General features: G+C 43.4%; 1 protein-coding gene across 3 annotated transcripts in view; it reads right to left on the bottom strand.

Annotated features, from left to right (window-relative positions):
• ATXN7L1 (ataxin 7 like 1) overlaps positions 1-17606 on the bottom strand; it is a 107665-nt gene that overhangs the window by 23383 nt on the left and 66676 nt on the right. For all 3 annotated transcript variants that reach the window (XM_066591949.1, XM_066591951.1, XM_066591950.1), the window contains exon 4: positions 6452-6671. In XM_066591949.1, coding sequence (XP_066448046.1) covers positions 6452-6671 — 220 coding nt within the window. The remainder of the gene's footprint in view (positions 1-6451; positions 6672-17606) is intronic.

Here is a 17606-nt window from a genome sequence, read left to right as displayed (position 1 = left end):
ATTGAGGTGATCCCAGCCTAAAATAAATGCAGCAAAATACAGGCAACCTGCTGCAGTCTACAAGAGGACTGCAAGTTTGGAGCTTTTCCAGCAAGCTTTATTTTCCATCAAGGCAACAACACAATTCAAAATTTCTGTGTGGCTCTCCATAAAATTTTTGAGTAATGTCCACATACTCTTATTATCATTATCCTGAACTGAACAGTTCTCATTTGGATGTATGGTACTGGTATAATACCAGTGTCAAATTTACACTGAAGTATGTATCAGCATATGTTTTTAAAATGTAGGATCTCCATTCCTGAGTTGAACCTGGTTTTTCGACCATTACTCAAAGCTGGTCACGGCTCACCAGATACAAAAGGTAATGGACCACCACCCTAAAGTGACCAAGTCAGAGTTCAGACCCCAACACAACCAAGCATTTGTGGCTGAATTTGGGTCAGGAGCAGTATCGTGTCTCCTTATGGAGGGCACCACTGCAGAGGTAATTTTTTTCATTTTCCTTATTTGGCTGAATTTGAAAATGGTCAAATGGTCATTGGGGGCTGGGGTCCCCCAATGCCCACAATGCTCTAATGGCTATACATCTGAACTTCTAGAATCTAACCACCTCCATAGGTCTCAACTTACAGCTTCTCCATCACACAAAGATGGAAATACATTCGATCTAGTCTTCTCTTCCGGCTCCATTCTATCTTTGACTTTTTAAACTCCCCTCTCGCGTTCTGACCACAACCTTCTCTCCTTTACGATCAAGAATTCTTGTCTATCCCAGGACACTGCTACCTATCATACACACAAAAATCTCCACATGGTTTATACTCATCAATTTATAGTCTGACTTTGTCCCCAATCTCTTTCCTGTCCCCACCTGGCTGCCAAACGTTACAATGAAACCTCCAAAGTTGACCTGGATGAAGTAGCTCCCCTTAAGGCCGCCTACAGACGGACGGAAATTCCACGGCCGGATTTCCGCCGCTGGAAGCCTGCATAGGATTGCGTTAACAAACGCAATCCTATGCAGACGGCGGCGGTTTGGCCGTGCGAAATCTCGCGCGGCAAACAAAACGCAGCATGTTCTATTTCTGTGCGGGGATCGCAGAACCCCGCACAGAAACGTCACTCACCCGCCGCCGGCTCCGGTCGCTGCCGGATCCGACCCGGCTGTCTGCAGGCGGCCTTAATCTCCGCCCCCCCCCCCCCCCCCGATGTAACCTTGGTACATGCCTCAAACATATTTACTTCAGTGTTGCCCATGATATGCTGACCCAAAAAAAGCTCCAAGGCCTTTCACTCCTGCTTTAGACCTAAAGTTCAGCTGCCTATGCCAAATCTCAGGACAGAGGACCTAGCCACTTATTTACAAAAGAAAAGTGACAATATGCATCAGGGAAAAATGTCCCAAAACCGTAATAATTTTGCTCAACTTCTTTCCTGCACCTCTTGTAGTTTACTCTCAATATTTGGCCCAATAATGGATGAAGCAGTCACCAGGCTCCTCCCTTTTCATCCTAGTACCTACATTAGTGATCCTATTTCCTCACCCACTCTCTCCAGCTGTCATCAGTCACCTCACTCTTTAATCTGGTAACTTTCCCTCCTCCTTCAAACATGCAGTCATTTCCCCATTACTAAAAAAGCCAACGCTTGACCAGACCCTTTTCTGCCAACTATCGACAGAGTTTCCAATCTTCCTTTCATTTCCAAACTCCTGGATTCCCTGGTGTACTCTTGTCAAATCACCTACCTCTCTGGAAACTCTCTTATTACAATCTGGTTTTCATACTCCACATTCTACAGAAACAGCCCTTACAGAAGTGTCAAACGACCCCCTAAGAGCTAAATCTAATAGCAACTACTTTCTGCCGATCCTCCTGGATCTCTGCAGCATCTGACATCGTAGATCACAACTCCTCCCCAGTATACTCCACCAGATAGGCCTGAAGGATACTGCTCTCACACGGTTCTCATACCTCACTAACCACTCATTCAGCGTATCATTCTCCAGCTCTACTACTACTTTTCCATCTTGCTTTTGGGTTCCTCCCTTTTTCCATCTAAAATGCCATTATTGGACAAATTGTGAGCAGTTTTCAGGCTTTCAGTAACATCTATATGCTGATGACACCCAATTACACACTTATTCCCATGACATCATACCCTCACTACTACAAACCCCCAGTCGTCAACACCATGTTACCTCTATCTGAAACTACACCTACCATGTTTCCCGAAAATAAGACCCTGTCTTACATTAATTTTTTGCCCCAAATGAGGCACAGGGTCTTATTTTCAGGGGACGTCTTATACTCACCTAGCAGGCTCCATCCAGGTCCCTCCCACTGCTCTCCGGCGTTCCTGCAGGCTTCCGTGCAGTTGTCAGCGCCAACAGAACATTTCTTGTTGTAACAGGGTTTGAAAACCCCGCCTCCAGCAAGAAATTCATTGAATGACTGTGATTGGTTCATCAAGTGTTGACTCGCATTGGTTCTCCAATGCTGCGGCTCAGCCAATCAGAGCAATTTCTTGCTAGAGACGGGTTTTCAAACCCTGGTAACAGCAAGAGATGTTGTGTCAGCACTGCAGGAACACCAGAGAGCAGCAGGAGGGAGCCGGACAGTGTCTGCTAGGTAAATATTGCTTCTTTTTTTATGTAGTGTAGCTAGGGCTTATTTTCAGAGTAGGGCTTATATTTCAAGTCCCCCTCTCCTGAAAATCGGGGTATGGCTTATTATCGAGGTAGGTCTTACTTTCGGGGAAACACAGTAATAGTCATTTTACACTGGACAAACTGTCAGGTAAACGATGCCTGATAGTGCGTCCTAGTGATGCTCGCTCCTGTGAGGTTACACAGGAGTGAGTATCGCTGGCATTGCTCACAGCACGGCTGGCATGGAGGCAGTGCGGCTGGAGGGCGTTCTTCCCCCGTCACCATTAATTGTAAGCAGACAGTTGTTAAGAAATGAACTACTGCCGCTTTCATTGAATGACACGTTGTTCAGGTTTCTTCATGCAGAAACTAAATGACTCTTGATCAGTCACAGCATGCGTTTACATGGGACAATAATCATGCAATTTAGTGTAAAAGGGCCATAAGAACTAACTTCTTGTGCTTCCATCATCTAACTTGCTTAATCCTGATAGTTCTATCTCTGTGTGTGGTACCGCCATAGCTCCTCAGTAGCATGAATGCTATCTTGGGATTGTATTTGACTCAAACCTTTCCTTCACACCCCTCATCCCCATATCTATTCACCAGAGCAAAGATCTGTTACAAACAAGTCTACTGCCTTGCAGAACTGTACATTTTGATGCATCACATGGACAGCCTATTAATTTCAATGGGTTCTATGTAATGTTTCCTTTACAATATGGTAGCGCTGCATGGATCTTGAACACTTTCACAAATTTCTTCCACATATTACATTATTGATGAGGATTCCAGCTGTGGGACAAGCCATCGCATCGTCAGGAAACCTTTTAAATAAAAAGGGATTGTCCATAGTGGACAAGCTCTTTAAAGTATAAAAACATTCAAAAAGGTCAAAAAAATCCTGCGCTCATAGGAGGAGCATATAAGAAACTCTGAGGCGCTTTCCTGAAGTTTTTTTAAAAGCTCTTTAAAGAGATCCTGTCACCATGAAAATGCTGTCCACTATATTAGCATCATGGTATATTACAGGAGTAGCTGAGCAGACCGATAAATTGTTTTGTGAGAAAAGATTCAGTATTTTCAGGTGACAGGTAGGACAAAATGTTTTTATCCCTTCTCTAGGAAATTGGTATGAAAAACACAGTTTACGAATCTGGCCCAGACTCTGCAAAACCATGGAGTCCATAGACATACTGTTAACCACATGCTCATAGCAGTTGTAACTTGTAAAATAGACAAACAGGTGATTTTTGTATTTACTGATTGCTGGAATAATACACCGTAATACTTGCATTGCAATACATTATACCTGTCAGTTTTACACTTGCCATAGCAACTGTAGTAAAGCAAAATTTGATCAGCTTAGAACTACTATCCGTAACATTAATTGGGAAAGTATCCTCAAAAATATCAGTACAGAGGACAAATGGGATAAGTTTAAAAGGATCCTAATCACCTCATGTGAGCAGTTTATTCCCTTTAAAAATAAAAGAACTTCAAGTGAAAGGAAACCATTGTGGCTCGACAAGACGGTAAGAGGGGCAATAAACGGAAAAAAAGAAAGCCTTCAAACTACTAAAGTAAGAAGGCAGCGAAGAAGCGCTAAAATCGTACAGGGAAAAAAATAAAATATGCAAAGATAAAATCAAAACTACTAAGGAGGAGGCAGAAAGACTGATCGCCAAAGAGAGCAAAAACAACCCGAAACTATTTTTTAACTATATTAACAGCAAAAGGATTTGCACACGTCTACGTAACACAGGAGGAAGTGCGATAAATCGCCAGGCCCAGATGGAATACACCCAAGGGTACTAAGGGAACTAAGTGAGGAGATAGCTATGCCTCTATATCTAATATTTATGGATACTATCAAGATCAGGGTTGTACCACTGGATTGGCGCATTGCCAACGTGGTTCCAATTTATAAAAAGGGGTCCAAAAGTGAGCCTGGTAACTACAGGCTGGTAAGTCTCACTTCAATAACTGGAAAAACATTTGAGGGTATTCTGAGAGACGCCACTGAAGAATACCTCAAGAAGAACAATGGTATAACTCCTCACCAGCATGGATTCATGAAGGGTCGATCGTGTCAGACTAATCTGATCAGCTTCTACGATGCAAGAAGCTCTAGGCTGGACCTGGGAGAGTCTTTTGATCTCGTATATATGGACTTCTCTAAAGCATTTGACACCGTGCCGCATAATAAGCGGATATATAAAATGAGGCAGCTCGGATTGGGTGAAAACGTATGTAGTTGGGTAAAGAATTGGCTCAGAGATAGAAAGCAGAGGGTGGTAATAAATGGATCATACTCTGATTGGGCCACCATGGCTAGTGGGGTGCCACAGGACTCAATATTAGGCCCCATTCTGCTCAATATATTTATCAACGACCTGATAGAGGGGCTGCACAGTAAAATATCAATATTTGCAGATGATACAAAACTATACAATATAATCAATGCAACGGAGGACAATGTACGGCTACAAACGGACCTAGATAAGCTGGGGGCTTGGGCAGAAAAATGGCAAATGAAGTTCAATGTTGATAAATGTAAGTTTATGCACATGGGCAGGAGAAACGGATGTCACCAATATACACTAAATGGGATACTGCTAGGAAAACGTGATATGGAAAAAGACCTGGGGGTACTAGTGGATTGTAGATTAAACTGGAGTAACCAATGCCAGTCAGCTGCTGCAAAGGCTAATAAAGTCTTGGGGTGCATTAAAAGAGGTATAGGGGCAAAGGATGAGAACATTATCCTTCCATTATATAAGGAACTTGTCAGGCCTCACATGGACTACTGCGCACAGTTCTGGTCACTGGTGCTCAGGAAAGATGTTACAGTGCTGGAGGGGGTTCAAAGACAAGCAACTAAACGAATACATGGAATGAAGGGACTGGAATACCCAGAGGGGCTATCAAAATTGGGATTATTTACCCTGGAAAAAAGACGGCTAAGGGCTGCTCAAATAACTCTGTATAAATACATGAGGGGACAATACAAGGATCTCTCCCATGATCTGTTTATACCCAGGACTGCGACTGTAACGAGAGGGCATCTGCTACGTCTAGAAGAAAGTAGGTTTCATCACCAACGCAGAAGGGGGTTCTTTACTGTAAGAGCAGTGAGACTGTGGGACTCTCTGCCTGAGGAAGTGATGATGGCAAAATCCATAGAGGAGTTTAAAGGGGACTTTCTAGAGTGGAAGGTTATTACAGGATATAAATCTTAGGTTAATTGTTAATCCGGGTATACAGGCAGGTAGGAACTATTAGGGGTTGATCCAGGGATTAGTCTGATTGCCATTAGGGAGTCGGGAAGGAATTTTCCCCGAAATGGGCTAATTGGCTCCTGTCTCTTGGGGTTTTTGCCTTCCTCTGGATCATCAACATAGGAGGATAAACAGGATGAACTAGATGGACATTATCTTCATTAAGCCTTACAAACTATGTTACTATGTAACTGGCACCCCAAAAATCACATTATGCAGGGACTAATGAGTACAGCAGGAGGCCCCTTCACGCTGTAAACTACTTAAGATGCAGATGACAGTCGTTCCAATCCTGGCCATTGCAGTGGGAGTCCAGATGCATATTAAAGCCAACTCCCAGTGCAGATAGCCACGCCATGCATGTACTTGCCACTGCTCCATAAACATGCTAGTATATTATTGACAGAGGAACTATTTGGCGTAAATGCTCCATGTAACCAACATTCATATATCACGGCACTTACAGCACAATCCATGGGTGCAATCATTGCGTCCCTCATTTTCGTTTGTTACATACCATGGTTTGTCTCTTGACACTTTTGAAGAGAACACCGTGTGTTGCTTGTTGTTGGAGGTAAGTAGATTGTCTTTGGGCGCTTTGAATGGCTTTGAGTTACTGTTGACAGGGTTATGGCTGCTGATACAGGTTTTTGTTTTCATTTGTACAAGTGATGCTCTGGTGTTGGAGGGAGAAGCCGGGGATGGGGAAGGTTTGCACATTGAACCGTGTCTTCTTTCTGAAACAGAGGGAAAAGACGGTAAATCAATGAAATATACAAGAGACAAATGCAGAATGATCACAAAACCTGTACTATTCCCTTTACTACTCTAGGCTGCCTACCAGAAGTAGTCATGCTGTACTGTAGCGTGCAGAGGATAATAACGTGCTCTGCAATACTTGACACCGCCGGCAAAACATGGACAAGAGCCAAGAAAAATAAAGGACGGTAGCAACCACAGCCGGAACTCCCAGTGACTTACATGAAGTGCGTGTAAATAAATCAGATTTATGTGGAATGGCTTCATTAAGCCATAGAAATGAACAATTCGAAAGGTTGCTGCTGTCACTCCTGTATGATGGCCGATATACTCCGAGGCTGCAGATTTGCTCTGTAAGAATACAGGATAAAGTTCACCAAGCTGTTGGCCGCTGGGAAATTGGAGCTTACCTCAAAGATCTTGCAAGAAGCAAAATACGCAAAGTGAACAACAGACTGGAACCTATTGCAGCCCATGTTTTCTCTGGTCTTTCCAGCTGTGTTTCAATGACAGTGAACATCTCATGGACTGCAATAGTGAAAAAGCTTTCACAAGCATCTCTAAAAATAGTCCAAATAATATTGCAGCTTTTAGTCATTTTCTGCTACGCTCTTCCTTGTTACATACTATGTAGCACTACACAACAGTACAAAAATAAAGACATAATAGTAGAAGTAAAACACACAGACCTTTAGATCTGCTGCATGCATCCCTCCAATTCATTCTGTACATTATAACCTGATCACAAAGAAGCTTTACATTCTACAGGAGTAACTGGCAGAGGCGCCTGGCAGACAACAGCATTCATTCTGGCTCCAGTGTTATTTTAACACTTGTAGCAAAGGAAAATCCCTTTAGAAATGGAGATATCAAATGTTTGTAGCACTCTCTATGTAGGTGCAGTCCCCACACTTCAAAAGTTGTGCCAGAAATGGAGCTGGAAAGTTCAGAGGCCTCAACGTGCCTCAAACCCCTGCAGGCAAAACTGGAAAAAGTCCTCAGTGAAATGTAGAAAACAAAGAAAAAAATGGTAAAACCTATGTAATAACAAGTAGCCCAAAAAAAGGTTTAATAACAATCTGCATATTTGCAAAAAAAATTAAAGGCCCATTTACATGCAACGAATATCGCTCAAAATTCATTCAAATAAACCAATTTGAGCGATAATTGTTACGTGTAAACGCGTGGCCATCATGCACTATTCGTTCACTTGTCGTTTATCAGTAAGTTTCAGCCTGCATAAAAATAGCCCTAAGTTTGTTCACTTGTAGTTTGGTTTAAATGGCAGTAGTTTAGACCTTCAAAGGACTTGAGGGGAGGGGTGATTGTTTGCCCTGCTAAACACAATGGCTTTTCTTCGCACTAATTAAAAACCTCCTGGCAAGAGATTCCCTGCATAAACACACACCCGCATGAGCAAACAACATATACAGTGTTTACATAGCTAATGAGGGAAATGGAGAGGATTTCAAACAATTATCTTTACGTGAAAACATTCAGCATTTGAAAACAAAAAAGTCATTGTTTCATTTGTTCGTTCAAACGTCAATCATTGCGTGTAAATGGCGCTTTACACTGTTTAGCTATAACATTAAAACTATCTGCCTAATATTGTGTAGGTCTCCCTTATGCACCAAAATAGCTTTGACCCATCATGTCAAGGACCAAGACCTGTGAAGGCAACCCATAGTATCTAGCACCAAGACATTAGCAGCAGATCCCTTAAAGTGGTTGTGCCTAGGTAGAAAGTCTTCCCCTATCCTGTGGATAGAAAGCAACCTGATTGTTGTGGGTCCAATCTGTTCAAGGGGTGTCAATGGTGGACTCCATTGGTTGGACCCTGGCCGATCAGATAGGGCATAACTTTCTATCTTGGCACACCCCTTTAAGTCCTGCAAGTTGTGAGGCAAGGTCTTCATGGATAGGACTTGATTTTCCAGCACATTTTAGACGTTCAGCCATATTGAAATGTGGGAAATTTGGAGCCAAGTCAACAGCTTGAACTCTGAAAAACAGAAACCAGCATAGGGATCTGTAATTCTGCAGATCCGCATTTGCAAAGAGATCACCAGTCCAACTACATGTCAATCCAGAACATCCAGCAACACGGGAATCAGTAGCAGATATGAAACAGTAAAATCCATCAGAAAAAGCCGCTTACATGTTTAAAATGTGAACAACCTTAGTCACAGCATCTTTCTTGCAAACATGGCCACCTTAAATGTAAAATTAGAACCAATCAAAAAGTTGTGTAGATCACATGACCAAGTCACAAATCTACAACTGAAAGTAGAAATTAACTCACCGCACATGAAATCAGATGTCTATCGTGGCACATTAAATAGGATAGTGAAACCACATTGATCACACTTCTCTTAACAAACATCAATTAAAAACTACAAAAGAATAATAATTAGTGATGAGCGAGCATACTCACTAAGGGCAATTGCTCGAGCGAGCAATTGCCCTTAGCGAGTACCTGCCCGCTTGAGAGAAAAGGTTCGGCTACCGGCGGCGGGCAGGGAGCTGCGGGGGAGAGCGGGGAGGAACGGAGGGGAGATCTCTCTCTCCCCCCTCTCCTCCCCGCTCCCCCTCGCTGCCGCGTGCCGCCCCCGACCCCGCGGCCCCCCGAATCTTCAGGGACAAGCCAGCAGGTACTTGAAAAAGGCGATGCTCTCTCGAGTATGTCGCCTTACCGAGTATGCTCGCTCATCTCTACATGTGACCAATTGTGAATGCATACAAGACTTCCATCAGCTTAACTACTAAGTTCACATGATCCCAGCCAGAGTACACTCATTGAATGTGTCTCAAAGACAAGCTAGCAAGAAATTCAATAGTGAAACATAATTTCCCTTCTCAAATTAAGCCCCGCTAGAGTACATGTATCCATAAATTTAAGATCCAATAGGCCTTTCGTACAAAGAGGTGGCGTCTAGCATCACCTCCATGAGGGCACCCTTGTACCTTCTCAACGGCAAATAGCATCAAGCGATTAGTAGGACTCCGATGGCAACTAATTACGTGTCTTGTAACATTGGAAGTACTGCGATTTAATGGACCCGCTATGTCATACAGATGCTCCAAGATGCGGATTTAGATTTTTCTGATAGTACACCCAAATAATAATTTGTCACATAGAGAGCTATTTCGGTTGGGAATATGCCACAGCTGGATGGAACACAATAGTCAGTGGGTTCTGTCTGGTGCCTTTCAAGCCTGGCATGAGGGGGATTTGGCACTTCCATTTTTGCAGTCATTCAACTCCTAGTACAGAGCAAAACAGGAAAAAAGACGCACCAATGTGAATGAGCCTTAGATGCCTGAAATAAGCTTGGTGACTGAATGTCGCCATTTCACCAATCCTACTGAATAAAGGTGAACTTATTGCCAAACGGCGGAAATGTCTACCGCCTATACGGTTGATCTCTGTAAGTTGGGCACAGTATTGTAAGGCCAGCTGCACACGAACAGATTTGCATTGTGGAACCTGCAGTTGGTGTCCGCACTGTGAATCCGCAGCAAATACCGTCCATAGCATGCTATGGGAAATCCATTCTTCCTGCACGCTCATGGAAACGAACTGCAAAGGGAAAAAAAAAACGCAGCATTTTTGTGCTGTGTCTGCATAGATGGCTTCCATTGAAGTCACTGGAAGCCGTCCAACTCGTGGGCCCATTGCAGATAGGTGGCGAGTACCCATGTCATCGCCTAACGACGACACGGGAAATATAAACATTTTAAAATCTGTACTGCGCATGCGCATTTCCGGCGGCGAGCTGCTGCAACTATGCGCAATACAGAAGGAAGAATAGAAAAGACAGGCATGCACGGACGCTGGGAGCAGTCAGGGTCGGATTCAGCTCTAGGTTCCCGCACGCAGAATCAGACTTGCTTGTGTGCAGGCGACCTAACAAAGGTAAATGTAACAGCTCACTTCCTAGGACATCGGATCAGTTCTTATTTTGAATACTAGAATCCTTTTGGTATGTCCAAGCTGGTGACCACTAGCCTGCAGAGTGGGACTGCCACAATTATGCTTGTGATAAAATTAATTGTTAACCACCATTCTGTTTTTAAAGGCTCCTTCACACGGGCAATCGCGATTTTGCTGCAAGAAAATTGCAATTTTGCTCATGAGATGTCTGATGTCAATGAGCTTCTCTTGCAAAAACATTGCTGACATTTGCAATTTCCTCCCGATAGACAATAGGAGTTTCTAATGTTAAAAATGCATCGCATTGCCTGAAAATCGCAAGTTTGTGCTTTGCGATGCGATAAAAAAAGAGAATCCATAGCAAAACATGGGAGATTTAAAAATCATTGATTTCCTAATTCTGCGTTGTCACTCACTCTCGCACCGCGCAATTTTATGGCAAGTATGAAGGCACCCTAAAGGTCCTTGAGACATACCAATTCAGTGAGTACCACGTGCTCTTGCTCTGACCATGTGAGGCTAAGGAAAGGGCCCACTCACATAACTGTATTATGCCTGCACAATATACATGTCACATGGGTAGTTTATACACGTATAGACAATAATGGTGCATAATAAGCACCAAAATAGGAAATGCTGCATTTTTTTTCTTCGTGTGAAAAACATGGGTCTGAGTGGCCCAATGTAAATTAGTAGCGTGTAAAAAACATATGCATAATATGCATCAAGTTACGCTCGTGTGAGCGTCAAATCCTATATCCAGTCACAACTTGTGAATTGTGTATTGACAACATACTGATGCTATGCCATTGTGTTCCAGTAGATCTCCAATAATGGACATTGCATTTTTTGGACACTTTTGCATATGAGATTTTCATTCTTTTACGTTTTTTTATAACTTGATGTATGTTCAGATGTTTTCGCTATTCCATTCGTGTCCCATGTGTATGGCGAGTTAATTTCTACTTTCATTCATAAATTTCTGATTTGGTCACATAATCACCTTTTTGATCAATTGAAATTTTCCATTTAAAACGGCAGTGCTTGCAAGTAAGAGGCAATGACTAAGCGTGCCGCCCGCATCCAATATGCATAGCCTGATTTTTCTGCTTCTCTGTACTGATGGATTTTACAGTGTCATAATAAAGTGATGTTTTGGATTTGCTACTGATCCCAGTGTTGCTGGATTATCACCAACACATTTGGCATGGCACATTATCTTGCTGAAAGAGGCCACTGCCATCAGGGAATACCGATGCCATGAGAGAGTACTTGACCTGCAAAACTGGTTAGCAGAAGATTGCAAGCTAGCAAGGCATCCTGGTGCCATCTCTCCCACAGGTAAGTGATGTGTACAAACCTGGCCATCTACATGATGTAAAAGCAAATAGGATTTATTGGGCGCTGTCAACTTCTACTATTGCTCTAGGGTCGAGTTGTGGTGCTTAAATGCTCATTGTAGGCCCTTACGGCAGTGGACAGCGTGGACACTCTGACTGGTCAGCAGCCCTGTATGCAGTAAACTGCGTTGTGTGTCATAGAATGGTATAGTTGGAAGGGACCTCCAGGGTCATTGGGTCCAACCCCTACCATAGCTCCTCCATAGTGTCCTATCATAGCCAGCATCATCTTCCACTGTACTACAGGTCTATGCATGAGCCACACATTTAGTACCATGCCAATGAGCTGCAATTCCAAGTTTAAACAAATTAGGACTCAATTAAAAAAAAGAATCACACAGATATGGGGGCTGTTAGATCACTCAGATACTGACTGCCCAAGCAAACCAAAAGGAAAGCGCTGAGGATAACACCAACATTCAAGTAATATCACTGCTGGGTTCAGAGAATGATTATTGAACTAGCCATAAGGCCCGCTGAGCGAATAAATACAATGGACTCTAGTGTGGATTTTATCTCTTCAAGTAAGGCCAGGGTCACACAAACGGGTTGGATTCCACTTGTGGATATCTACGGTGGAAGATGGTTGAGTGATCGCGGAAAGTAATTGCGATAGGTCGCGTATGCATACGGTTTTCCGCGCAGATATACGCATATGAACAGAGTATTGTCCACATGGAAGAAACATCGCAAGCAGGGAATGACATCTTAAAGCACTATAAGGCCTCATGTCCACGGGCAAAATAAGAATTAAAATCCGCAGCAAATCACTCGCATGCGGATCCGCATCCCATAGGGATGCATTGACCACCCGCGGGTAGATAAATACCCACGGATGGTCAATAAAAGTGAATTAAAAAAAATGGAGCATGAAAAAATCCGGACCATGCTCCATTTTCGTGCGGGAGCTCAAAATCAGAATATACTCACCTGCTCCGGATCTTCCCTTCTTCGCGGCTTCATCTTCTCTCCGTCGTGGCCGGATCTTTTTTCTTCGGTCCGGCGCCATGCGCGCGGCACGCAACCGACGTGCCGTGCACATCCGCCGGGCCGAAGAAAGAAAATCCGGCAGCGACGGAGAGAAGATGAAGCCGCGACGAAGGGAAGATCCGGAGCGTGCGAGAGAGGAGTTAATTCTTATTTTCAGCGCTCATGTCCGCGGGGCAGGAGGGACCCGCTACGGATTCTCCATGGAGAATCCGTAGCGGGCCTGATTTTTCCCGTGGACATGAGGCCTAACACTGCCCAGGTGATAGTCATTCTCTCTCATGCATTCATTCTCTCTCTCGACATAATTCCAGCTTTTCTATCTGGTCTTTAGGCAAGTTGCAAGTTGGATGCGTATGGACTGTGAGTCACATGTATCTACAGACATCAACCAAAAACCCATCCAAGCGGACTCCGTGGTAAAATAGAGAATGCTACAATTTTCCTTCCGCTCGCAGGATAAACAATTCGTAGCCGCAACTGTGAGGGAAACTTCAAAACTACATGCCTTTCAAAGCCCGCGTATTACCGCGGTTTGTCCACACGGATGGAGATCGCAAAATCCACAATTCAAATCCAGTTGTGTGAGGCCGGCCTAGGGGGTAAAATCCACGGTAAAATGCAGGTGTTACATACAGATTTTGATGCTGTGGATTTTCAGAGTGGATTTCACCTCTTCAAATGAGGAGGTGAAATGCATGTTCTGTACCAAAATCCCTATTAAATCTGCATGCTACAGGAGAATTTTAAAGCGGCTTCTCTTAAGCGAGCCGTCACCAATATGCCTTGGCTTTTAGACATAAGGATTATGAAGCGATACAGAACTGTACAAATGCAACAAAGGCCACTTTCAAGCCTTCGCTTTCTTTCCAACTATTCGGCTCGATCAAAGAAGCCGAACAAGGGGAAAGATGTAAGCGCCAAATACTGAACATGCTGGATATGAACGGCACCAGAAGGGTCACATTGACTATAATGGGGTCCCTATGGCTTCTGTCCTGCTCTTCAGCATTTTCATAAATCGCAAATCACGGAACAGTGGCGCAGGTTGCGCCGTTCATCTTGGATTTTGTGCCGGAGGCTATAGGCATTCTGGCCTGCGGCACGGAGGTTAACAAGCCATAAGAAAACAGATGAAAGAAACATGGCTGGTCATTGTTCTCAATACGCCATTGCGAACGTAAAACAGAATATTTGGCGACACCAGAATATTACTAAATGTAATAAAAATAAACCAGTTTGCAAAAATAAAATCCGATCGTTATTAAAAAGCTTTAAAAATTACAATTTTGGCATTCCTTTGAGAAAATTAGTTTGGGGCATATTGCTGAGTAAAATCGAAACACGCAGGAGTCAATGATCCCGGAAATAGAGCAATGTGTGCCAAGCTGCTAATTAGAATACCTCTCTATTTACTAATGTATTACATCATTTAATAATTACTTCTGCCCCTGCGGCTCATGAAGATGGATACATGCTGTGGACTCTTTCCGAAACGTTTGACGGATCGATACATTTTAAAATGCAAATGTACGAATAGGTATTTAAAAAAAAAAGGTAAGAAGAAACATTAAAGCTCTACGGGAAAAAGTGCCGGTGCTGAAGTAGTTAACAAGGAACTACAGCAGCTTCGGTGCCAGTGTATGAGCAATGGCCTAGTAAATTTGGCACAGGTGACGGCACCAGGGCATGGATGAACCAGCTCTTGAGTAAACAGCACGCTCTCTAGTACTGCCAGGGTCAGTGGATTGAGCTGCACAATTGTGTGTCGGCAGGAAGCATACAAAGCAGTGTGCCTCAATAGTGGAGTACATCAGTGCATCGCCACAAACAATGCAATGTATGCAGGCCAGTTCACAGCCTGTTATCGTGTGCAGCATTCGGAGGAGGAAATTCACAAATGACAAAAGCCACTTCCCCCCCCTTCCTTCTCCAACGATTACGTAGCTCCCTCGCACTCCTGCATTAGCAACTAACAATAAAAATAAAGGCCACATGGAAGCAGTCCATAGCGGAGATCATGAAAAGGAAACGAGCGAAGAGATTTTTCATGGAGATCAACAAACAAAAATGAAAGCCACTTACAGCGAGAGGAAGGAAGAGGCTGCCAACTTAATCTGATTGTACGACGCCTGTAAACATGTTGTACTTTTGAAAGCCAGAGTGTCGAGCATTGACACAGCTGCCGTCAAACGAGCCCAGTGTGCGTGATTAAGGAGTCTGATGGCTGTGCAGCAGCGCCGACACTGACCTGCTCCTCAGGGAAGACGTAGCAATGCTGATCGTGCGGTCCAACTGTGCTGGCGACAGGCACTTGTTAAACAGCAAGTTTCAGGTCTTACCAGTCGGGTACCAGAAGTTCAGAAAAATGGAAGGATGCCAAGAACAGCACGAGCAGGGTGAAAAAAAACTGCAGCTTTCTCCACCCACAAGGCTGCTTTTAATACTGCTATATAGTTGCATCTTTATTTACTGACAACTAGTAAGACTTTCACAAGGAAACCCAAAATATGCAACATTTACAAGACAACTCTAGTCGTATTTATTTATTTTTTTCCTGTTAAAGCAATTACCTGCTGATGATACATAATAAAGCTCTGGTGGCCCGAAATGTTCAGAAGAAGGTGGCAGATCTATGTTCAGGCATTCAGGTGCATATATACACTGCATTATAACATGCTGATAAACCCGGGGATTGCTAAAAAAAAAAACAGCCCGTAAAATATCTCTTTGGCAACAAACTCAAACAGTTGATTTGTTTATTATACCAATTGATATTTAATTAAAAAAATTGGAGCACAGGCCTGTGAATAATACGATTTTCATCTGCAATTATTGTTTTTTTATTTAATAAGCTGATTTTTTTAAAAACACTCTACGTTTGGTTTACTTTAAGCATTTACAATGTGTATGTATTTTACAGGCATTAATGGATGCGACGCTCTTTACTTTTAAATCGTGCCATTTAGAGATAAGGGTTCACAAATTGTATCCTTTTTACTCTTGGTACATTAGTACAAGAAGAACAATACTTAATCCTGCTTAGTCGCATCAAATCAGTCTAAAGGCCTTTTAGACGGAACGATTATAATTATTCAAAAAAATCATTCAAATGAGCGATAATCGTTCAGTCCAAACACAAGCAGACAAACAATAACCGTTCCCTTTACGTTCGTCGTTCACTTCATGCAGGCATAAAAATCATCGTTGGCTCATGCACTTATCATTCAGTTTAAACAGCACTTATTCAGTCGCCCATCATTTATTTAGTGAATGACCGAATGATCTCTCATTTGAACGAGCCAATGTTATTTCTGCCTGTCTAAGGCTGCATTCAGACGAACGTATATCGGCTCGGTTTTCACGCCGAGCCGATATACGTTGCCCTCGTGTGCAAGGGGGGGGGGGGGGGGAGGATGGAAGAGCCAAGTGCAGGAACTGAGCTCCCGCCCCCCTCTCTGCCTCCTCTCCACCCCTCTGCACTATTTGCAATGGGGAGAGGTGGGACGGGGGTGGGGCTAATTCGCGGAACTTAACCCCGCCCCCGCTCCGCCTCTTCCCATTACAAATAGTGCAGAGGGGCGGAGAGGAGGCAGAGAGGGGGGCGGGAGCTCAGTTCCAGCTCCTGGCTCTTCCATCCTCCCCCCCTGCACACGAGGACAACGTATATCGGCTCGGCGTAAAAACCGAGCCGATATACGTTCGTGTGACTTCACCCTAAATCTGACGTCATCCGTTTGGTATATATGGACCCTAAGGTTGAGTATGCAATAAAGTCAATCTACCTTATTTTTGTTCCGGTCGTTTAAAGTTGGTCTTACCACCCCTTTAAAAGGTAGATTTACCAAGGGCTAGGCAACAGCATTTAGGCATTTAAAAAAAAATGCAAATAATGGTGCACACAATTACTATGCTAAAATGCAAAACTTTATTTCTCTTAGCACTTCTGAAGATGCAGGGTTTATCAGAAGGGGACGTGGCCAGCAGTGGCCCAACAGATTAAATTACGTTATAAAACAAAAAAATTGTGCAAAATACAGTACAAATAAAAATAACCTGCTCAAGAAATCTGGGGTACTTTAATCCAACACACTACAAGTTAAGACTGCTACATAAAACAGCAGTCATAATAAATCTTCCCTTAATATTTACCTAGACAGAGGTAAGGTTGGTGACTTACAGGTGCAACAGAGGAAATAGACTGATTTGTGGGGAATCTGACGTAATCATCATTAAAAGATTTGTTCCAAGCAACACTCTATGGAGCTTTTACAGAGTCCGCATGTCTGACTCGTTGACATCATCCAATGGCGAAAGCTGGACAGCAGGTTTTCTAGTCTTCCCTGAAGTTCTTGTTACGGCATGAAATCATCAGACTGGAATATAGCTTAAAGGCAGCCTGTGAAGTCCTTCAGGGAAGCCATGAGGAACAGAACTCTGCACTAAACCGTCCGCAGATAATTCAAAGTCAAGTCCTTTCCCTCCAACCAGCAGATGTCAGAAACATGCTAACATAGACCTAACATAGACCTAACATAGACCTAACATAGACCTTCTTGGTAACCCTCAGCCTACAGTGTCCAGAAGCA

This window comes from Eleutherodactylus coqui, chromosome 2, assembly GCF_035609145.1.
Source record: "Eleutherodactylus coqui strain aEleCoq1 chromosome 2, aEleCoq1.hap1, whole genome shotgun sequence".
NCBI lineage: Eukaryota > Metazoa > Chordata > Amphibia > Anura > Eleutherodactylidae > Eleutherodactylus > Eleutherodactylus coqui.
Note: the sequence above shows the minus strand (reverse complement) of the source record. Positions and strands in the feature narration are given on the sequence as shown.